General features: G+C 31.9%; 1 protein-coding gene across 4 annotated transcripts; it reads left to right on the top strand.

Annotated features, from left to right (window-relative positions):
* The first annotated feature begins 10,157 nt into the window (after positions 1-10,157).
* On the top strand, positions 10,158-24,722 carry LOC118198104 (alpha-tocopherol transfer protein-like). 4 transcript variants are annotated; one of them, XM_035369703.2, is made up of 6 exons: positions 10,158-10,329; positions 15,190-15,345; positions 16,622-16,864; positions 20,311-20,504; positions 21,882-21,992; positions 24,501-24,722. In XM_035369703.2, the coding sequence occupies exons 2-6, from the start codon at positions 15,192-15,194 to the stop codon at positions 24,540-24,542; spliced, it is 744 nt and encodes a 247-aa protein (XP_035225594.1). In that variant the 5' UTR covers positions 10,158-10,329; positions 15,190-15,191; the 3' UTR covers positions 24,543-24,722. The 4 variants fall into 4 exon arrangements, with proteins under 4 accessions (XP_035225594.1, XP_035225593.1, XP_035225591.1 ...); XM_035369702.2 differs by having other exon boundaries at positions 10,161-10,329; positions 15,272-15,345; positions 24,518-24,722; XM_035369700.2 differs by having other exon boundaries at positions 10,164-10,329; positions 24,518-24,722.

The raw sequence follows: 24,722 nt of genomic DNA, 5'->3' as shown, positions 1-24,722 counted from the left end.
GTCAAATTTTTCACCATTACTGTATTTAACTTGAAGGAAGAGGGTTTTCGTGGCCTTCGGATTTCCGCACCCTCCCGTCAGCAGAAATCCGTTTTAGTTTAAATTATTTTTCATTTCCGTGCTTTCCTTCTTTTTCCACTGGCCTTGAGACTTTTTTCCTGGATTGCTATTGAACTGTCGACGTTCGCCGGCTGTTTTTGAATGCTCGGGTTTCCTTGCCCACTGATTCGCTTTGCTTCCGTAGCCGTGTGCTTGAGTTTGCTGTAGTCTTGGCGCACCAAATTGGTTTCGCTGTTGATATTGGCGTCTTCTTTCAATGTCCGCCGTTCTTCTACTTTCAAACTGGATTGCTAGCTCAAATAACTTTTCCAGTGTAGTCGGATTTCTTAATTCAATAAAGTCTTGCACTTGGGACAGTAACCTCGGCAAAATCACTTGAATTATCTCAGGATCCGGACGGTTTCCATACAAGAGTTTGAAGACGTGAATTTTTCTTAAAATAAAGCTTGAGAGATTTTCGATTCTTTGCTGATATATACTGAAATGTTCCGTTTCTAATTTCGCACGATCCCTTACAACAGGGAAGGCTTTTACTAGGGCAGTCTTGAAATTCTCGTAAGTATAGGTGGGACTTCCTGCTTGACCCAAGAGACTTCTGCCTATACATTTGAACCAGTTAAGCGCTTGGTCCCTCACAGCGCTGGTAGCTAAGGTAACTTTTTGAAATTCGTGCACGGGGTAGAGCATGAAGTGGTCATCCAATTTTTCCAAAAAACTGGTTACCGGTGAGTTTCCATTAAATGTTGCTTCTGGTTTCATCGAAGCGCGCATGGTCTGGACGATGTAACCAAATCCTTCCAGGGCGGCAGCTGGCATTTCTGGATTCTGAGCCGCTTCTGCAGGCAGCACAGGTTCTTCTTGAAACTCGGCCATGGTTATTCTTCTTCGTTGGGCGCCACTATCAGGTTCAATGTTCCGTCTTACTTTATTTGGGAACATGCAAGGACCTGACTCGGAACAGAGAGCTTACTAAAGCTATGTTCAATAACTGTGGGAAGTAGACAGGATACACAAGAAGGGTATACAAAACCCTTTATTTTTCTCTCTTTACAATAATTTCCGTACTTCGGAATACAAAGACCCACTACTTGTGGTCTAAACGTAAGAATATAAAATTATAAATAAACTCTAACTTAACTTTGAAATAATAAACGTGGAAGATTGGCCTTATACTAACAGGAAGCCGTATGTAGTACAGAGAACTGTTAACACTACAATACGTTTAAAATTATCAAGAGGATTAAACCTCTGGCCTGGAAGGCAACCAGCAACTGAGTAAAACTTCTAAGGTAAGCAGCCTGCTTCGACTAACTCCTTCCTCTCTCTCGCTTGGCAAAAAGCCACAACTTAAATACTTGGCGTTCGCCAGACAAATTTTGCATAAATAAGTTAACGCTTTTTTTAATTCTGGCCGGAAGTAGAAAATAAGAAGTGATAGTAAAGATTTAAAATAAAATAAACGTTAGTAAAACTTAAGATCCTTACAATGCAACTTTTTACAAGAATGGTAAAAATGAGAAAATTTTGTTATATTGAATATTTGCACCTAAAGCATTTGTATGTACTCAATCGCCAGGATCACTAGATCGGTATTAAACTCAATGTATTTTCAGATTTTTGATTTTATCAAATTTTATAAAGGCTATGTACTTTCATTCCAGATTCTTCATATATTGGGAAAATATTAGCATAGCATTTAGATAAATAAAGACAAAACATATTAATGGCGTATTTCAACACATTTTTGCAAAATTAATTCAAACACTGCATATCATAAATTCAGAAGTTATTTTATTCTTTTCATTCTCATGTATTATGAATTCTTGTTAAAAAAAAAGATACTTACATTCGCAGCATTTTCATGAGCTAGTCAAATTTTTAATTTTTGTATACTAAAATCAAGTAAAAATATACAAATGGCAAGATTTTCAAAAGAATTAATTCAAGTTTGTATCATAAATGAGAAAAATTAAATAAGCTGAAAAGAGAGTAGTTTTAATATTCTATCAGAATTTACTTACTTCATTGAAATTTTCAAGGAGTAAAATACGTTGATTTGTCCGAAGTTTTGCCTAATTAGTAACAACTGCTAATCGCTTACCTAGCCTGTATAACAATTTCTGTCTTTCACATTAAAGAAAATGCTGTTTTGCCATGGAAAGCTGCAGTTCGTTTACATTCAAATAAACGTACAGAAAAACTAATACTAAAATTTAAAAATGCGAATTTGTTATCACCTTGAAAAAATTTACCGTTCTAGTAAAAGTTATCTCACGACGTCAAGATATCGAAGCGAATGATGCTTCGAAGTTCTTAATATCTTTCTAATGAAAAATATGCAAAACTATGTGTAATAAATTAACGTGCAAAGTGCGAGCAATATATATTTTTTCATTCTTGTTGTTAATGCCGTAATCATTGATGATGCTAAATTCATCAAACAATTACGATTAATATAATTAATTTTTGCAACATTTTAGAGGGCATAAATTTGTTTGCATGATACACTCTGAGTCACTCTAAGACCAAAAACGATGCACAAAAAGAACGGTAATCCGAATGGAACGAAATTCCGTACATGTATGGAATAAGGAGCGATTAATATTTCACAAATTTAAATTTTTATTCAACAGATACAACTACGTATAGTAAATAAATCAATAAAGCACTATGCCACCTCTTGTTCTTAAGTGAACTGTTATCAGGCTTGTCGTAGATTTGGAGGATGACTTCCTGTGGCATTTCTTGTCAAACTCCTTTTAATTCTAAAATCGGCAACATCATGAGATGGTCAGAGCTGCCTGCTCATCGGACCCGAAAACGTACTCTATTAAGCAGTAATCTGCGAACCTAGCTGACCATGGAAAAGTTTGGCAAGCACGAAGACAATGAGTCGAAATAAATGCTGTATGCCTGGATATTATGCAGCTGAAATGTAAGTACGCCATGCCTCAAAAAGAAGAGCAACACAATAGGGTACAAAATATTGCCGATTTCTGCCATAGTGCAAGCGTGTCTCTTATAATCATAGGGGTCCTAGCATGAAATTAAATGGCATTCAAGATCATACTCTTTGTTGTCGGGTTATGTGACAGGGACAGACAGGTAAGTATAGCACCACTGTCCTGGACGCCTCCAGATAAATCTTCTCTGGTCGTCATGGTTCACCTAAAAACGGAACTCATCGTTGAAGACAATTTGACTCCAGTCAGAGAGCTCATAGGTCAAAATAGTCCAGCATCACTGCAAAACCTTTAGTCGGTGTACACAGATGAAAGATAATCGATGCAATGCGCGTCGTGAACAAAGATTCTGTTTCCTGAGTCGCTTTCAATGGTCCCTGCACGAACTGTTAGTACAACAATACGTCTAAGAACGTTTATCGTTTTTGATGGTGAATCCAGTACTTCAGGAGCCGTTCTCATAATCGCTGTTTCTTCACCTTTTTTCTTCTACCTAGATCGACCGCTTCTTTCTTGACGCTTTGCTCTGCCATGGGTCAATCACTTTCTCACCCAAAATGTCGAAAGAGCTTTCAATTTGACTTTTTAAGTCCATTTACACGTCCCTTTTTAATTGATAGCATATGCTCATACTGTGCGTATGACCCTTTGCGAGAAACGATTACAGTCGAAGTGAATAGGCGGAATCAATTTCGAATGGAATATCTTAGAAATTGAAATTTCTTCTTTTTGTATTCTAGCTGGATAATCAGTTGCGATGCTCTGTAACTCCATTTATTCATACATAGATTTGGAAAAGTTAATCATTTGCAAGTTTTTAAGCATTTGCATGCTCGAGAGGTATTTTCCAAGATAAAATTTCGTTAAAATAAAGTCAAAATACTTTTTTTTTCCTTCCCTTTTTTTTATAAAGAAAACACCTTTATTCTTATAAATATTTTGGTTTGTTTAAGCATTTAAGATCTGTTAAAAGAGTTTTTTTATATCATTAATATGATGCAAATTTTTAGAAACGCCACTTCTAAAATAATAACTGGTAAATAACTTTACATTTAGTTCATTATATTTATCACGATTATGTATGTCACAATTTTGTAAGAGATTTTTACCTTCATTTCAATTATGAACTTACCTGCTATTTCATCGCTGAAAAGCAAAACTTATGTAGCTTGAAAGAAAGCCCATACATTAAATATAAGCTTTAGCAAAATCTTTCTGACCTAAGATACCGACAATGAAAATGCATTTAATTTTGATATAAAAACCGTCCCGCCCCCTATCCCGAAAAAAAAAAAAAACTGTGCAGACTTAACAAAAATTCTGAAATGTGAACGAAAGAAAAAATGCTACGATTTTCAACTTCTTTCATATTTATAAGATGTCTGTTTTTTGACCTACCTGAAATGCAAATATCGTCAAGCATGAATTTATATTGATTATAAACTTTAAAAGTTTAAAATTTATTGGAAACGAGGAGAGGAAAAAGGAATTATTGGAATTTTCAACTTCTATTTTTTTAATGCTTGTTTTTTGACATGAAGTCAACGAAATCAACAGTAATGAATAATCTCGATTGATGACCACCAGCAGCCGAGCGATAATAGACGCTGAATAGTGGTAGTTCCTTCCGGGATTCGAGTCCTGCCGAGAACAAGTTGGTTGCATGGACATTTTCGTGGTTTCTCCCATGTGCAAAGTGGATATGAACCAATTTCCCTTAAAAAATCCTCCACGGCTCATTCCTCCTTTCCGTTTAGGCCCACCAGCGGCCGAACGGTAAAGACGCTAAGCACTGGTATCTCGGTTCGAGGTTCGAATCCCGCGAACGGGCTGGCTGCATGGGCGTTTTCGTGGTTTTCCCATGTGTAACGTGTATACGAGCCAGTGTTCCTAAGAAAGTCCTCCACGAAGGCGTCCCTCTCTTTAAGCAGATAGCCCTCGTGTACTTTGCCATAATTGAATAATCCAAAAAAAATCCTTTCCGTATAGTTCCTAACGGTGGAGCAAGTAATTAAAAATAAATATCGATTGTTGATTTTTTAGGTATAGCATGGCAGCTAAGTAACGCACTGTACATATGTTTGATTCCTTTTTTTTAAATCAGTATGTCACTAAATTTGAAATTTAAATACTATTAAAGAAGTGTAAAAGAGAGTGTGAAACAAGAAACAATGTTAAAAATGGGTAAAATATTATGATTACGCACATTTCACACTAGTTTGGAAATTTAAATACCAGAGTGATATATTTAAACTGCATATGTTTTCTTATAAACCAGCATAACATTATTCCTTAGTAATAGCATTTAGGATATCGAAAGAATCGAAAAGAGTATACATGTATTTCTTTCAGAGATTTCTTTCAGAAGTGTTTAACAACAGCCTCAGGTATTTGATTTAAAGAAAATGGGAAACAATCGTTTTGTATCAGTATTCGTATTTTTTTTAATTCAGCGAAGGGTTGTTAATAAATTCCTAGCTCTCGAAAATATGTTTATTATATTATTTTCATTCTGGATATATAATTATGATGCATCCGTTTAACACATTTAACTGTTTTAAGTTTCAAAGTATTCAGCTACTGTTTCAGAAATCACCAGATTGAAAGCACTTCTAAACATATAAATATGCTTATGAAATGATAAAAATGCATTTATCAGTATTGGCAATAAATTTAATTGATAATATTGTTATATGAAAAATAACAATATTATCAATTAAATTTATTGAATCCCGTCTTACACTCATCTCTGATAAGAATCTGTCATTTTAAGCCCAACTTCGCACTTTCAACCTGAGATAAATCCTTTATCTGTCTATTAAGATATGTCTTTATATTCGCAATAAAATTTTCGACCCTAACTATTACATTTTCTACGGTTCTGCTTGTAATACAAATAACCTATTTTTATAGCATTCGAGTACATCGTAGATGTGTACTGCATAACAGAAGTTGAAGAAGTATTTATTATAACAAAGATGATAAAATATTTTTATAAATATATTTATTAAAGTATTTTATGGCTTTAATGGTTAGTCGAAGAATAAATTTTTTAACTTCTTCTGTTCTCCTGTAATGTTAAAGAATCATTATTTTAATGTGAAAATATGTAGTCTTATCATGACGTTTGTTCTGTCATTATATCATTTGTTTATTTATAAATGTTTTCTTGTATTAATCCATTTGTTTTTCTTCTTACCCTCATGAAATAAAATGAAACTAATTCTAATTCTCAAATCAAATTTTCATGAAATAAAATGGAAAATATGTATTCTAATTTCTGTCTCTATTATTTAATAATGATGAATCTGTATGTATACATTTGTATATGTTCCTCGGATTATGAAAAAACGGTACTTACATCTACATCAGATTTAGAGCACATAAAGAAGTCTTCCATCCGAACATCTGCATCTCATAACCTGAAATTTGAATTTTGATTCTTTTTTGATTTTATATTTTTTGTGCTAATTTAATGAAATTCCGATTGACAAATTCAGCATTTTAAAAGCAATGCGTTACCATTCGGTGTAAGCTATACATATTTTAAATTTAAACAGAAAACCGAGAAGATTAGGAAAAACCAGCGATTTAAATTAAATGTCTTATCACTCAACAAGACGTATAACATTTGCTTTCAAATTCAGCAATAATTTAGAAGAAACGTCTTTCCCTGACTCGCAATAAAATTGTTTTAAACTTCCACGTGCCAATGTGTTGGCATTCGTCAAAACGAATGATATATAATCTTTTTCTTAATTTGATCCATTACTTTTAAACAAATTAAGCGATTTAAAAGCAATAAAAGCAGTTATTCATTTCTTTTATTATTAATTACTTGCTGGACCCGGGAAATTACGTTACTTGAACACTTTAAAATCGGCATATTTTTTCTTTGTTTTTCTTTGTTTTTGTGGTCGGCTTGCATATTGAAAAATGAAAAATCTGTATGTTTTTATCGCACTGTGGAAAGACGGGGATATTTAGAGCCAAGCAATTTTTAACACACATAGTCTGCACTCGAACATGTGCACTTCGAAGAGCGAAGTTTGAACTTCAGATTTTTTTAATATTATATTTTATGTTTTTTAAAACATAATGAACATTTAACTAGCAAATTCATCCTTAAGATATTTTTCTTTCAAATTTAGTCAATTAAAAAAGCGATTTAAAAGCAATATGTTTCAATTTCCCGAAATAAAATACTTCTTTTTATGTTCTACACTACAGGTGGTATCATTCAATAAGCATAAAGTATTTAACTTGTTATTCAAATTTAAGGTAACTAATTTTGATTAAAAAATTAAATTATTTGCAAGCAATAAACGCAACTACTGATTGCTATATTGTTACGTTTTTTCTTCTGACACCAGTTGTTACGTTATTTTCTTCCTTCACGTTCGTATGGGGTTCGTGTGGATTTGGAGTGAACAACGATGACACTTGATGAAGTATCGAAACACATTTTATTTACCAATATTAATCAAGACTGCTCCAAGACACTCTTAGAGACGTCGAAGATCTACAATATACACGCTGGAACAATTAGCGACACCGTCTTCACACTGTCAGGCAATAATGGTGGAGACAGCTTCACTGTAAAGCACCAGAGTACAGCTCCCGACTCTACTCGGTCGTTCTCGGAAGTCCACGTACTCTCCACGCTACAACTCACGATGCACTCGACGACACACAGAGCACAGCTCCCGACGCTTTGGTTCAGTCGTTCCGGGAGCTGAACAGGCTCTCTCGACGATGCACTAACCGCGATATACAAAGAGACTCTTTCGATGCACTCGGCGACCCACTCGGCACTCGCTGCCCGGCTGTCAACTGGATCATCTCCACACGGACTGACTAGATGAGACACACTATCTCACAATCTAGACGAGGCACACACACACACTGACTGCGGGCCAGCAAAGAGTTTATATAGCTTTCGGATTGTGTTCGAGAACATTCTGGGCTAAGCCGGTAAGAATTCGTTCCAAATGGTTCTCCATCCGTCCATGGCATATCACCAATTTTTTCGCCAAATGGGCGATTTCTCGCCAAATGTGGCCTCTCTCCTTTCCCTTTCCATTTTATGGCAACGCTAAACTGCTTTGCCGGGAAGCCATCTTACCGCGGCTGTACATTTCGTAACAATATGTTTTCTACTCTTTTATCTGATTGATTTAAATAAAATGCATTTAACTCGTGATATAGCTAATAAAATTTTTTCTCAAATCTTTGCGGTTCCCCTGTAATTTATAAAAGGTTTTTCATAACCATGTGGTAAGTAAACTTTACGAGTCAACACTGCTTACGACTTTTCCTTCGTATGTAGCCTTCACTGCCGCGGTTCAAGAACTTTATCATCGTCATTCATATTTCTTCTCAAAACATTGATCTGCCGGCTTAAAATGTCTGAATGAGCAGAAGCTTGACCTACTGGCTCCTGAACATAAGCAACTCTGAGTGGATCCGTCTCTGCGTGTTGCTTGCTGGCCTGCCTTGAATTTCATGGGCTACACTAAAACGCTTTTCAGATCTTTGACATCCATTATTCGCTGGTCTTTTTGCATCTTAGGATCCCGGATGCTATTAACTTCCTGGAGTGTCTCCGTGGTTCTCTAAATGGCAAGATTTCAATTGAAGTTTGCAATAATCTTTTAAATGCTTCTCGCCAGATGCAGCAAAGGCTCCAACGCGTCGGTTAGAGTTTCGAAGTCGAGCCTCCCGCTTTCGAGCGGAGTATGAAGGATATCTATTGCGTATGCTCTCAGAGAAGTGACAAGATGTCGAGCCTTAGTGTCGGAACCCAGCCCATTTTACGTCTGCCATTATCGAAAATTCAGTTTTGTACACTTGCCAGGAGGTCTTTCCATAATACGTGGATAGCTCTAAATAGGGTCGAGAAAACATAGTCAGGATTTAAAGCCGTCGTTTCCAGTTCTTACTATGGATTTCTTCAAGCTGTTAACTACCTTGGCGACAGCAGCAGAAACTCTGTTATCGGTTTGCTGCTCGAAAGTAGAAACTCTTTCTTCGTTTTCTCCAGCTTTATTTTCAAATGTATCTATTCTGCCTTCTATAGCCTCGAATATGTTTTCTGTTACGGAAGCAATTTCTTTTTCATTTCCTCTTGACCTGCTTCAATATGCCTTTTCTGTAACTTAGACGGCCTCTTCCATTATTTCTCAGCTCACTTTAATCTCTTCTTTAGAGGACTTGACGACCCTTTCCATCTTTTCTTGGAATGCAGAAAAGGCTATCACCAGCTGTTTTAGTTGCTTTTCGATCGCTTTTTGCACCGGCATTCAGTCGCACTTCTGACGCTAAAAATATTCACCGAAAACTCTTCACACTTCTGTAACTTTCCACTCAAAAGTACTTTTATAGCTCTTCTCATTATGACAGACCACAATCAGAAGTTACCATTTCAGACTACTAAGAACGTAAAACACGTTTTTACACGTTTCTTCACTTTCTCATTTGGAAATTTCTATTACCAACAGCTGTGTTTGACTATTTGCTTCCTTTGTACTGCTCGTACATAAAGTTATAATCTCTGAAACGCCATTAAGCAATATTTTGTATTGAATTTTTATTTTATTATTTTCAGTTTCTGTAATTTCCACACCAATAATTAAACAGAATTGAGGATTTTCAAAAACGTTGTTAAAATCATTGTACAACCCTTTTTATTCGCTGATAAACGTTATTTAAAAAAATCAGTCCCTGACGTACAATAAATGAAATAAATGGTTTATTACGCATTATTTAAATATAATTAATTTATCTAAATGTTTTTCGAATGTTTCCAGATTTAAGATCAAAATTATAAGAACAAAAATCGAAAAAGTACGCATACAGATATTGTAAAAATTTGAAAAACGAAAATAGGAAAGAAAACGTATTTATTTGAAATAACCTTGTACTTAAAAGTAGGCAATACAGTAATCTCGTGTGCGGTTTCCATTTGGAAACAATAAAAATGTACGCCAAACACGAGGTTGCTGTTTTGCCTAAATTTTGCTTTCATTTGCGTCTGGTCTTTCTTGAACCTTGAATTCATATGCCTGTCTTTCAACTTCCGCTTCTTCCGTGCGACGTTTGTATGTGTGTGTGTGGGGGGGGGGGAATGATATCGAAGTGAAAGAGAAGGAAAACATCACAGTTATTGGACTGATGCCATAAGAATGGAAGGCTTTAAGTAACGTTACGTTAACGAGTGCCAACGCATCAAAAGTTAATTTGGAAAAGAAAAACGAGATATTTTTATAATTCGCACGCCCACAAATAGATTATTAATGAGAAAGAGGTATGTATGTTATTATAGCGTAATTAATTTTCTTTCGAGTAGGCATGAAATATTGCATATTTTCATAAAAATATCGATTTCTAAAATATTCATAACTTTTCATAAAATCTTAATAATTCTAATGCACACATAATCATTTTTAACAATCGCTTTTAAGCGCAAAATGAAAAACACTGAAATCAGCAAAAAAAAAAAAAAATATCTAAGGAACGTATCGCTCACAAACTTTGATCAAAGTCTAATGTGAGCAATTGATATTCTTATCACGTAACATTAAGTTCTTTTTTTAAATTTAAATTCATAGTAATCATAGTAACAGTAGGTTTACTGCGAATGTTTACGGTTTTCTAGCGTAGTTCGTCGTAGTTAGCTTTGAGTTCAGGTTTAGTTTGAGTTCAAGTTCAGGGACTAAAATTTTCATGCTTTGGGATCTTCATGAAAAGCTGGACCTCGTTGAGTGCTGAAGCAATGTGAGGCAGCTGAAACTATCATTACGACTCAACAAACTGTCGTGAGCGAATGCTAAAGTGTAATTGAATTTATTAATTGATAGCAAAGAGGAGGCAATCATCAGACGGCCCTTGGTAGCAATGAAGATTTCGGACGCTTCTATGATTTAGTTAAATTCCCCTTTCCCTCTCGAATTCTTTGACATCATTGACATTAGTTGATCTTTGACGTTAGTTGAGTTCATCAACCTCCTATAAGTTGATCTGTGCCTTTTCCCATACTATTGTATTTGTTTTTCCTTATTAAGGGAGGATAGTTCACTTTTATTTAAAATTGATTTGTACAGAAGAATTCCAAATTTTGTAGTTAATATAAGAACTGAGAGTGCTTAAATAGTTTTAAATATTAATGAAAGGAATATAAATTTAATGTTTGAACTGCCTTAAATTTGTGGAAAGAGGAATATGTAAAAATTAAAAATTTTACTGACATAATGACTTAAATATACCTGTACATATATTAAATTAAATACATATTAAATATACATAAATTTGTTAAGGTATTCAAAAGTATAAAAGTGTTCAGTATCCAGAAAAAAAAATGTGCCTTTAGAATGTGAGTCTTTTAAGAGATCATGTAGAAACCTGGATCCAGTTATCCCAGTCATCAGAATGCTTATGTAAACTAGAGAAAATTAATAAAAGAGTTTAATTGTTAAATTCTTGCATGTATTACTATTATTTTGTAGTTTACCATAGTCCTTCCATTTGTTTAATGGGAAGGTTCTAAAAACAGGGAGTCCTACGAGATTTTAGGTTTATTTGAGAAAATACAATTTAAATCTTAGTACTAGCCATAAATTGAGATAATTATTGATTAATAAAGGTTCCCGATGTAGTAACTAAATTTTAAGTGAATTTATTGATTTTTTATTATTAAGGAACTGATTGATTGATCTGTTTGAATATTTCTTCCCTATTGTTTGTGAGGTTGGATATCGATGGAAATGAACTTGTTGCTATCTTTAGAGAAAGTTATGAAAATAATTCTGTATTTTGTTTTGGTGATTTTAGAAATTTAATTTTGTGTTTTTAAGAATTCCATTTGATACTATAATCATACAGATAATTAGGGGAGATAACATATTTATATCATTTGGGTCATAAAAATGAAATTTTACTCATACTGAAGTACATGTTTTAAATTTTTATGATACTGCAATATGGCATTACAATGCACATCAGTCTTCGCGTAAAATTAAATTTTTCCTTTGAAATCAATGTCTTAGTTGCTTTAACTCTTCAAAAACTCAATTTTATATCAGTTTCTTTTATTCACAGGAGCTAGATGGTAGTTAAAAGTTGTCAGTTGACAAATCATTATATTAGCAATATTCATATAAGTTTATAATCACTTTAATCCTTTTACATTTTTAGTATTTTGTACAATCACTTGAAATATTGCAAACAACCAGCAGTATTGATAGAATATACAATTAAGAAAATTTCAAACTTTTATTAAATGTATTAAATTTAATTGTATTTTCAAGATATAAAAGTAAGGTTTGACTTAAAATTACCAAAAAAATCCAGATAACAAGAACTTTTTTTGTGAAAAAAAACCCTATCATCTCAGATGACAATTAAAAATCCCAGCTATGGGTGGAAAACAACAGATGCGAGAGCCGTATTAGCCGATTAGCAGATATGCCGATTATGTAGCACAATACGGTTTTAGAAGAATTTCCAAAAAAATCCAGATAACAAGAAGTATTTTTGTGAAAAAAAACCCTATCATCTCAGATGACAATCAAAAATCCCAGCTATGGGTGGAAAACACCAGATGCGAGAGCCGTAGATTCAGATATGCCGATTATGTAGCACAAAACGGTTTTAGAAGAGTATGATAAATCGGTACGAGTTAAATAGAAAACAAACGGAACCAGATGAGCAGAACACTGAATTGCAAACATTATTATTAGCAGATTCTAAAGGGCACGTTGATTTGTACTAGCTCAGTTAAGCCATGGAATAAAGCGAGAACCACAATTACGAAGAACTTCGCACACCAGAATGTTGATAACCAAAGCTTTGTGAGAAGAAGACGACAAGATAGAAAGTTTAGAATACATCAATATGTATAGGCTTAATTGTAGAGTCTATTGGAGGATCGCAGTTAGAAATCCTGCAATTTGGGAATCTGTAAACTAGCAAACAATTTTTGCTTTTCATTTGCCTCAAAAGTAAATGTGCATACTGGTTGGAATTATTAGAAAATTTAAAGATAGCAAAAATTCTCCAACCGCACTAAAAACGGCTTTTTTATTAACATGACTGTTCTGAATCTTGATGTTAAAATAAGGAAAAAAAACGAAGCTTCCTTTCGGAAGATTCCATATAGAAATTAAGAATGAATTAGAATAAAGACTAAAGATAGTGTCACTAACCAATTTATAAAACTTTCCGAGCTCCAGAGGACAGAAGAGAACAAATAGAATTGAACTGCAATCTAAAAACTCATTGGAAGCGTGTGAAGTATCCTAGCTAAGAGGTAAGATGCACCAAAAGAATTCCCTTTAGTGGTTAAGTAAGATAGAGTACAAATGAAAAACGAAACAAAATAAAAATAAACCCTCAGACTGTCGAGGTCAAGGCTTCATATTTGGGGCAAAAGGGTGAGAATGAGCATTCTTTGCCAGCGGTTTAAGGGGCATTACCATTCAAAGGGAGCATAAATTATGTAAAAAATTTAGAGGAGTAATAAGAAAGAGGATCTTAAAAATCAACTATCGGCTGTAATGGAATGCATCTTTTTATGCATTTTAGAAAGGTGCTAAAAATAAGAAGACTAACTGATAAAGTATTGATGGATGCTGATTTCTAAAAAAATGAAGATTTTAATCAAAATTCATTTGCGTTTAAAAAGATTTAGTTTGCCCTTAGAGGCAGGGCTTAATTTTTAAAATGAGAAGTGCCGGAGCTCTCTGGAAGGCCATTTCGAAGAAAGGGGAAGATGAATAAATAAAATAACTAATAATTAAACCAAAATTGAAGTTCAATAAATATAAAGATAAAAATAAAAATTTAATAAATTAATGATAAATAGTTAAATAAAAGAAATAAAATATCGGACCTCGTCTTATTTGAGGCTCCGATTGGACTTCTAATTTCATAAAAAAAAAAAAAAAAGAAATTGCTCAGCCGGCCTCCGATTGAATTTAGATGCTAAACATACCATCTCAATGGCAGGGGTGGGGAACCACTATTCTTTTCCATTCATTTTCTAGCACACCATTGGAAAAGTAAAATGTTAAGCGTCACTAATAAAAGCAAAGACAATGCTAAAAACAGTATGAGAGTATGGAAAGAAATTATAATGATGAATTGTACCTTCGGAAATAAAGAGGAAAGATTACAACTCTTTCTGAGCGCGATGCCCTGCCAATATAATTACAGCTGGGAGGCAGAATGCGACTGGGCAGAAAATTTCTCCCTGAATCCGATCCGATGACAACATGAGAATAAATGTAAGGTCTGTATTCGTGACAATTTTTTCCTCGTGTTTGGTTATATAGTTCAAGTCTGCAGGAGCTCTGTAGTGACTAGCACTAGCATTGGACGTGGAAAACCAAGTAATCACTGTTACTACTCTGGGAAACAAAATATTTTATCCGCTTTCATAAATTTATTGCACTACCTGAATAATAAATTGACATGTGGATGGGGCTTTTCTTTCCTTAAAAGTCTTAACCTCCGTCAAAGTATTTGTTCCCCAGAGAAAAACTGGTATGAATTCAAAAGTTATAATCGATTTTAAAAGTATACTTATTTTTAAAATAAAATTTGTGTACTGAAACTGTGTTTCGCTTACATAAAATTAGAACTGCAGCCTTTTTATTTAGGGCTTCGGTGCAATTTAACATCTGACATAAGTATTTACTGAACCAAAAACGTAAATATTTACTGAACTGAAAGCATGCCAACTTTTGAATGGCCAGCTTAGTAGCAAGGTACGAATCATTACGGTTTTCATTTTTCGGAAAATTTGTGACATCCTGGTCTGTCTTGAGGCCTTGAGAAATCTATACAAAAAGAAAATACCACAGAGCGGGAGGAAGAGCTTTGACAGAAGTCTAATTGCTTAGCAAAGAAAAAATGTCGAAAGTTTCGACATGCTAGTTTCAAAATTGCAACTTTAATAACAGAAGAAATAAGGAAGCAAGAGAACAAACATGTAAAGGTACGACGTGCGGAAAAAATGTTCAATCTCTTATAAATAAATCTAGTCATGAGACGTAACTCAACCTCTTGATTATCACAACTTTAATTTTCTTAAAATACGATTTTATTTATTCAGAGAATTTCTATATTTTTAGTTAATATTATTGTCTTTAACTGTTATTTTGTTTAGTAATGGAGTCCAGATTTCTAAATAAAGACTCAAGCTTTATTTCATTGGAAAGTGCAGTACTAACGGAAAACATTCTCCACAGAGCTGAAGAAGAATTGGGAGAGACAGAACAAAAGCGAAAAGAATATCTGCAGGAATTTAAAAATTTGATTAAAAGTAAGTATTTCTGTCTAAGAAAGTTATTGCACGCGTTAGGAAAATTATTTTGACTTTGAAACCGAACTCTTAGTTGCTTCAAATCTTAAAACATCCAGTTTTATATGAGTTTGTTTTATTCGCAGGAGATAGATGTAGTTAAAATTGATCAGTTTTCAAATCTTTACATTAGCAATGCTCTCGTCTTTAATAGATGTAAGGTACAGAAACAAGTTTGGTAAACTCTTAAGGTTTTCTAAAAATTTTAGGAATATGCAATAATCTTAAAAAATGACACTATACATTATTGTAATAATTATAATTATGTTATAATATTATAATCACTTTAAAATGATAAAAATAATTGTGTTTATAGTTATTTAGCTATTTATTAATTTGAATAGTTTTTCAAGTTCAACAATTAATAAATACAATAATACATTAACTATTGCTTAAAAATATTAAGCTGGTTTCTGTCATAAGGATTTGTATTTCAGTGTTTTTATCCCTTTAATCTTGAGACTCAAGTATAAGTTTTCTACCAATAATAAATATCCATTTCTCAATCTTCCGATTATATTACTGACAAACTTCTATTAGAAATTGTGTTTAATAGCCTATAATAGAAGATGATGCCCTAAAAATACTTTTATATTAAAATACATCATTATACTTCTTAAAAGTAAAACTTCGTAAATATTTAAATATCGGAACAAAGACGACTTATGTAGGTCAATAACTGCTTCCAAGTAACTGTTAAGAAAATATTGGTTTAAATATTTTCTGAACATTTAATTTTAAGTATTATTCTGCGTTGAAAAGTTTGAATTTAGTTTACCAAGGGAATTCAAGTGATATCAATATTTGTTTATAGTTCATTTTCTGTTCTACTGAAAAGAGCATATACTTTTTTCCGAAATATCTTGTGAAATATATCCTTGAATGAGTTTTCCAAAATGGGCTTCGTAGTTTGTTTCCATACTTCATGAATGGTTTTTTGAAAAATCAGTGAGCATATTATAATACAGTATAATTTAAGTGAATCAATCAATAACTTTTGAAATAAAGCTCTTCTACTAACTGGGAAAATATTAAAATCGGTACTTTCCCAAATTTTACAGCCAAAGATTTTACAAATACATTTAAAACAGTACATCAAAATCAATTTTTAAGAACTGAGTTTTTGATTTTCTTGAGAGGTAAAACAATTACATTTTTATTTCATACCTGGTATTTATAACAACTTTTAAACAAATAAATTTTTGCTAATAATTTTCAAGAAGAATTTTTCTTGCAGAAGAAAAGAACCTGAATGCTGATATTTCTGACAATTTCCTTCTGGGCTTCCTACGGGTTAAAAAATTCAGACTTGATGCAGCGTTTAAACTTCTGAAGAACTATTATTCAAACAGGCAAATTTATCCAAGTCTGTATCAGAATTTTACTCCCAGTCACTGTCATAAAATTCTGAAGGCAAATTTCATGAATTACTTGCCTTTACGAACAGCTGAAGGAGCTGCTGTCTGGGCCCCTCGGTTGGGTAAGTATCTTAGTCTGTTGTAGTTTACATGATATCTTTCTAAACTCTTTACTATATTTGTAGCTCAGTATTTGCAAAGTCAGATTATTTGCAATTTTGGGATCTATTACAAGACGTTCAGTAAATTAATTAAAATTTTGAAGTAAAAATTATTAAATTTCTTTTAAAAATTATCCATTGTTTCCTATGGAGCATTATGCAAATGCTCGATAGAAAACAAATGGCTTAATGATTATAGCTTTTTAAAGACAAAAGCTCAAATCAGTTTAAACAATTTCGCTAAATATAGAAAATTTTAATTTTTTTTTTTTTTACCTTAAATTTAGGCCCCTTCCAATGGCGGAACGGATAAGATCCTTGAACAAAGTTTGATCGGGTCTCAAATTCTGGCGATGTTCAGTAATAAATGACAATATTTTAGGCATATTCTTTTTTTAAGACTTAAACAAATTAAACTTTGAAAAAATTATATTTAAACAGCATTATGCTTAATATTTTCGCGTAATGTTTAAAACACGTAAGTAAGGTAAAGTAACGATATTTTCCTTTGAATTAATATTGTTACGAATTTGGCATTAAATAATTAACGTTATATGAATTGTAAATTAAAAATTAAATGGTTTTATTTCCCGCGCAGTGCGGCGCGGGACGAATATTAAAAGAAAGCTAAGCCGGAAGATTAAAAATACAAGAGCGCGTGCATTTAACATTTAATAAATAAATATCTCTTTTTGATTTCGAGAGAGTTCCAGAAAGTTCTCGCGCGTGATTTAAACATGTTATAAAAAGGAGGAAAACCTCTAAATTCAGTTAGTCAGTGATTTTAGTTAGTTTGTTGTTGTTTTAAGAGTTTGTTTAGAAAACTGCTCTTGTTGATTGTAGCGAATTCGCGGATTAGCTTTCTTTAGCTGTTTTGAATTAACTTCTGTTGAACGGTTGAGTAGTTAAAAGATAACTACTGTGAGATATTGTAAAACTGAAAGAATATCTCAGGGAATTTAAGCATTTTGAGATAATAATAAATTTCTTGTTCATTTTTCATCGGACTTGTGCATTCATTTCATAACGAACCCGTACGCACGCAACAATATTTTACTACTGGAATCACAGTTCTTAATCTTTCCTCTCGAACCAACGTACGTATTCAGAACGTATGCGAATTATTCTGATATTAAGATTTTTTACATTTACAATAGCTAGCAGAATTCATTTTAAGTTATAACAGCTATATTATAATCTAGCAATATCGACTTTGCAATGGTATAGTTACACAACATGTTATCAAAATGTAAATTAAATGATCTCAGATATATACTTCCAACCACAAAGTTTCCCAAAACAAAATAAAAAATTTAATAAGAAAACATTTCAGCTTTTGAGTATAATACAGCTTTGTTAGTATGCAATTTACTTTTGTATGATCCCCGTACAGCTAAAATTCTGATTTGGTAATAAAATTTCGGTAATAAATTAAATGAAAAATATTCTTCAGCGTTAAGTGCAATATTTAGAGAGATACCAGTAATCAATATTTTGTCAGCACCAGCTACAAAATTAATATTTAATGTTTTTTACAGAATGAAAAATTATTAATCGCCAATAGGAGCTATTTTCATTTTGCAGTTCTTTAGTTAAGTTTATAGAAAATCTGAGGTTTTTTTCCATGCAGTTTCGGGAATATTTAATTTCGGATGAGGACATGCATCGGAAAGTGATCTAAAACAAACAATTTGTTTTACAGATATCTTTCCAATTTTTTCAAAAAAAAGGTACCGTTTTTCTCTAGAACTTAATACGCTCACCAGTGGCCGAGCGGTAAAGTCCCTGAACACTGGCAGTTCGGTGCGAGTTTCAATCCCGCGAATGGGCTGGCTGCATGGGCGTTTTCGTGGCTTTCCCCATGTGTAACGTATATACAAGCCAGTTTCCCTTAGAAAGTCCTCCGTGAAGGCATCCCTTTCCTTAGGCAGATAGCCCTCGAGGTTTTGCCATAATCACACACACACACTAGAGTTTAATACAGTTTGCTAACTAGACTCTTTTCTTTCCGGAATTTGTATCAAACGTTAAACTTTGTATTTTTAGAATTATTCTATCTCCAGTGATGAAAATGTACACATAAAATTGCTTATTTATTTTGAGAAACTTTGTTATTGTAGATATGTGTTTAAGAACAATATTTAAGAAAATGAAGGCTGTAGATGACACTTTCGGACATTCTGTAAAATTCTGAAGTCGCTGGATCCCTTTCTTATTTCTGTACAGTAACATAAACATTCTTAAACTAATCTAAAATTCTTAACTAAATTGTTATTCAGTTATTTAAACATCCTTAAATCTCCAGAATGTCAGAATATTGTCATTTAATAGAATTCTGTTCATTAGATACCTTTTCATTCATATACTTTTTTTTTTTTTTTTTTTTTTTGTTTTTTGTTTTATTGTTATTCCTGTTCTTCATTTGATGAAAATATATGTACTAAGTAAAATGACGTGTGTAATATAAACTTATTTTCAAACTCTTGAAAAATAACTGTATAACCTCATTTTCATCAGACAAATACTTGCTTCAGTGACCGAAGATATTTCCACTACACAGTGGACACATAAAATGCATTCGATAACTGCAGTAATTTGCATCTTCAGTAATTGTCGCACTTTTTCTAATGACTGAATCAAACGCCTGAACATTTTACGAACACTATGTATCAGTATCACGACTAGCAGTCACATATTTTAGAGAAATGAGAAAATATTAGTTATTTACTATAAACAAAACCATTTCTTATTTTTAACACTTGAAGTAAGAATTCAGTCAATTCTTAGTTCATAGTACTACATCACAGAAGAATGGCATTAGATACTTTAAATGCATTAGCCGGAAAATCTGAAGCCATCGTCTTTTGATGATTATCAAACATTGTTTTGCGATAAAACAAAACTGAATTATTAGATTGAGCTCCTTGAATTTAATAAAAACAACAATTTTAAATTTTCGATAACTTTATTCATAAAAGACAATGATGTATCAAAGGAAACTTTTACCTTCAACATAATTCATTTATCAATACCGTGGTTGATAACTATCTAACTACAGAAATCAGTAAAAGTTCGAATTTTTTTGAATAAATCGACTTTTTTGTGGACTCATTCAACGTTGTCAGTGTTTCTTTTAAATGTATAGATACAGCTCATAATGCAATAACCAAATTTAAATTACAAAAAAAGTTACATTTGTAAACTCAAATTCTACATCTGAAAATCATGTAGCTTCTACATAAGCTGAAAATAGTGTATTTTCGGAACACTCTTCCCTTAAAAAAATAAACGTATAGAAACTTTATTATAGGTAACAATGAAATGAATAAATAATAGAGCATTCTAAAGTTTCAAGTATTTTATTACTTAAAATAATCTATTATATTAATCTTATTTATTATCTGAAGGTAGTTGGGATACTAGTGTTTTCTCTTCTGAAGAAGTAACAAGATTTGGTTTGATTTGCTTGGAAAAAGAGATGACAAACCCCATAACGCAAGTGTGTGGTCAGATTACTCTGGCAGATATGAAAGGATTTTCTTGGTCTCACATTTTTCAAGTTACCATTCACGATATCAAATGCTTTGTTAATACAGTTCAGGTAAAATCCCTTTCTTTGTAATTAGTTTAACTTAACTCTAATTTCCTTCAACTCTTAGTAAATTGACAGTCCCCGCATAAATGATAATTAACTTATTTAGTTTGCTTTTTAGGCATAAATGGTAAAATCCGTCAAACGATCTAATAGCATGGGCATTTTGATGATTGTCCCCGTACGTATAATCTAAAGATGAACAAATTTACCTTGAAGAAATTCTTTAGATGGTCTCCCTCCCTTTAGGCTAATGGTCTTCTGTGCTCTGCCTTATTTAGCTAAAAAAATAAAACGTAGACATGAACAGAAGACAACGAAGCAAGATATAAATATAAATTCTTTCAACTACACATTTATGTAAAATTTGCGTTATAAACCTGAAAATTAAATTTAAATACTAAAAAAATTAACATATTTGGCAATACTTTTTTGAGGTATTAAAAATATAAAATCGTAACAGTATGTTAAACTTATTCATCGCAAAATATTAAAATATCTTTTGAAAGGTTTTTAAATTATTAAATTACGAAGTTTAGCCTTTGCGAATAGCGAGATGTAACATCCAGTTATGGTTTGCCCCTTCTTTCTATCAAGATACTGTAAAGAAACTAAAAATATTACTAGTTACGGCCTCTCTTATAAATTCGGTAATATTAATAGAATGTAAAAATAATGACAGCGTAACGTAACTTTAAATATTATCTTATTCTTTTTTATCCTACGGAGCGCTTGACCGTGAAATTCGTTCATTATTAATTTAAAAATAAAGGAACCTCTCCAAGCAAGGCAACGTAATTGAACTTCATGCCATTAATAGTCAGTTTTAAAAATAGTTGATGTATAATGGAAGATCTATAGAAATGAAAGAAAAACAAATTTTAAAATAAAGCTTAATTAAAACCTAAATTTTATGACATACCTTTAATATGAATGTGATTTTAGATGATTCAGATTTTTAATAACAATTTAAAAAATTTTCGAGTTTCTGTTTATAAAACTTTCCATTATTCTTAGATTACTAAATTTCATACGGTGGAATTAGAATTATAGAATTAGAAACAAACTCTTTAAATCATCAAAACGTATTTTAAATGCGTATAATGCAAAAGTGTTTTACCTGAATTGTCCATAACGTGATTTTGTTTGGTATTAGGTATAAATGTTACATAAATATGTGAAAAGAGTTTTCCTAACAAGTTTGATAATAAGGTAGTTTTTTATCTTGCGAAATAAATGTGAAGAGAGAAACATAAATTGACATATTAGATATGTGACCCAAATTTCATTTCAAGCATACAAAACTTCAAATTTATGTAAATGCAATATTTGAAAATTTGAATGAATATGTAATTTATTTTTTAAACATTAGTTTTGTAATTACAGGATGGGATACCAATAAGGCATAAAGCAATGCATGTTATAAATAATCCCAGCATATTTGGTATTATATTCGGCATCTTGAAGCCTCTGTTAAGTAAAAAATTGAGAAGTAGAGTAAGTAATCTATATCATGTTTTAAAATATATATATATATATATATGTCTTTTCAGACATCAAATGCATACATGCAATAACTTTTGCTGTCTTTTATTTTCTTTTTTTTCCTGCATTTATGAAGTTAATATTATGGATATGAATTGTAATTGATAAAGATAAATTTTATATGTCTACAAAATGTTTTTTTATTTATAACTATTTTATATAATTTACGAAATGAAGTTATAAGAAATTTTGCTTCACAAAAGTATACAAATATGTAAAAATGTTAACTAAAATTTTATTTATTAATTCTTTACATTTTTGAAAACATAAAAAAAACCTGAACAACCTAAAACATAATAAAATAGTTAGAGAAGGAATTTTTCAAGTTATTTCAGAGCAACTTTTCTCAGAAGTGGATGAAGCATAAAAATATCAGAAAGTTTAGTTTCTGGAAAAAATTTCGAAAGACAACCTTCGCCAAAGAAATCTTCAAAAAATTTTACGTTTACGTTAAATTACGTTTACATCTAAGTTACACTGACGTTATGTCCTATATGTTAAATTTCTAAAATAAATAACATTTGACTTTGAATAATATTTCTATTATTAATAGCAAGTGTGGTAAAATATCAAGCAAAACTGATCGTATGGTTTCAGTATTTACACAAAAATATTAAGAAACTCAAAATAAGGAACACACATGGAAAATAATTTCTGCATTCATAGTAAAAGTTTGAAAGTGCATACACTGTAAAATTCTCCAGTGCATGCAAATATTTGGGTATAGAAGAGAATAAAATATTTCATCATTTATATTTTTTAAACATTTACTTGGTTTAAAATCCTTAGAAATATTTGATAAAAACATATGAAAAATGTAAAAATACAGTATTATAGTTTTGAAAATCGTTAGTGTTCTATTTCATTTAAAAAAGACAAACATTCATTACAAAATGTATAAATCAATGCATGAAACTTTAAAGGAAAGCATTTCTTTAATCATGTTATATGATCAATTTTTTTTTTTTTTTTTTTTTTTTATAAAATGACTTCGATTTATAAATATAGGCTTACACAGATTTTTCCTCTTTAATTTTTCCCTCTTTTTATATACCTTAAATTGTATAATTTAAGTGCATTTTATTTACCTCAAATATTTAACAGTAACAAAACATTTTGCTTTATTAAGCAACAACATCATCAGTTATTTGAGACACCATTATAAGATATCGTTGCGAAATCCCCAGCTGCGGTAAGATAGCTTCCCACAAAGCGGAGTTAAGGTTGCCAGAAAGTGGCAGGGAAAAGCAGAATCGCCAGATTTGTCACCAAACGTTGCCAAATAGGCGATTTTTCGCCAAATCTGCAACTTTAATCTTGCTTTACGAGGAAGCTAACCGCAGCTGGGCATTTCATAACAATATTTACTGCATCAATATGTATACATTAGCATCATGTTAAGTATGTGATACACATCGGAAGCTGTTTATTAAATAGACAGATACCATTGGGTGTTGTACGTATGATAACATTCTTTTCTTTAGCTACCTTGTTTTATATGTGACCGAAATTTTTAAATTATTAGGACATACGGCTGAATTCATGTATATCTTCAAATGCTGCAGGAACGTTTTAACTATTAATTTGTAATCACATTGTAAAACTGATTTCAGTCACATAATATACCTGTCCATTTGAATAAAGTGTTCTATTAGAAAAGACATTCAGGCAAAGCTAATTTTCCCCATATCCATAAAAACAAAAATACAGATCCCATTATCTCAATTAAATAGAAGGTTATGTAAATTATCTTTTATTTTTATGCAATTCCCTCTACATTTGTATCACAAAGAAATAAAAAGAGAAAATAACAGAAAAAGAAAAAAAGAATATAGAAAATTGTTATATATAGAAACATTTTCGTATATAACATAATTTGTTAATAACAAAATCTTTTCACTTTGAACAAAACTCAGATTCTGAATATACTTATCTGATAAAGAATTTGTCTAGATATTGCCTTAGATGAATTTAGTGTAATGTCAGCTAAAATTCTATATCAGATCAGTATACTCAGAGTACTGAAATACAGATCATATTTCAAAAGAACTACAAGGCATCCTAGCTCCGAGTTGTACAGCTGCGAAAGAAAATATTTTTAAAAATTTTAATTAATAAATATATTGTGTTCATTCTGAAAATGATCTGAATTGACATCCGTAGATAGGTTCCTACACGTAGATAGGGTCAAAAGTTTAAAATGCTTTTATAATAAACAGAATAGAAGAGGCTCGTACCTCTGTCTTTCCATTAATCCTACACTGATATGTGATCTTACATTTCTCAAGACAGTTTTGGAAAATTTGCTATTTCTTCGCGAAAACCCCGGCCTGTTAGAGGGCTAACAAATTTTACATCAAATAAAGAGTATAGCATTCAGAATGATCTCATTAATTATGAAAAAATAATTAGTCAACCCATTACTACTAAGAATTCAAACGGCGTCATAACTCATACTAGATTTATCTTCCTTTCAGATTCATCTTCATGGAGACAATTTGAGCAGTTTACATCAGTTTATTCCTCCTGACATATTACCTGAAGAATTTGGTGGAACACAGGGTACATTTGGAAATGAAAACTTTTATCAGAGGTTATTGGCTAGTGAAGAAGAATTCGAAAAACGCCAGAAATATGGATATCATGTTATTAAATAAAGAGGAAGGAGATGTTGAGACTTCA

The sequence above is a fragment of the Stegodyphus dumicola genome, chromosome 9, assembly GCF_044657685.1.
Source record: "Stegodyphus dumicola isolate Sdum_Otavi_A_Nest chromosome 9, ASM4465768v1".
Lineage (NCBI taxonomy): Eukaryota > Metazoa > Arthropoda > Arachnida > Araneae > Eresidae > Stegodyphus > Stegodyphus dumicola.
The sequence above is the reverse complement of the archived record's forward strand: the minus strand, read 5'-3'. Positions and strand labels throughout refer to the sequence as shown.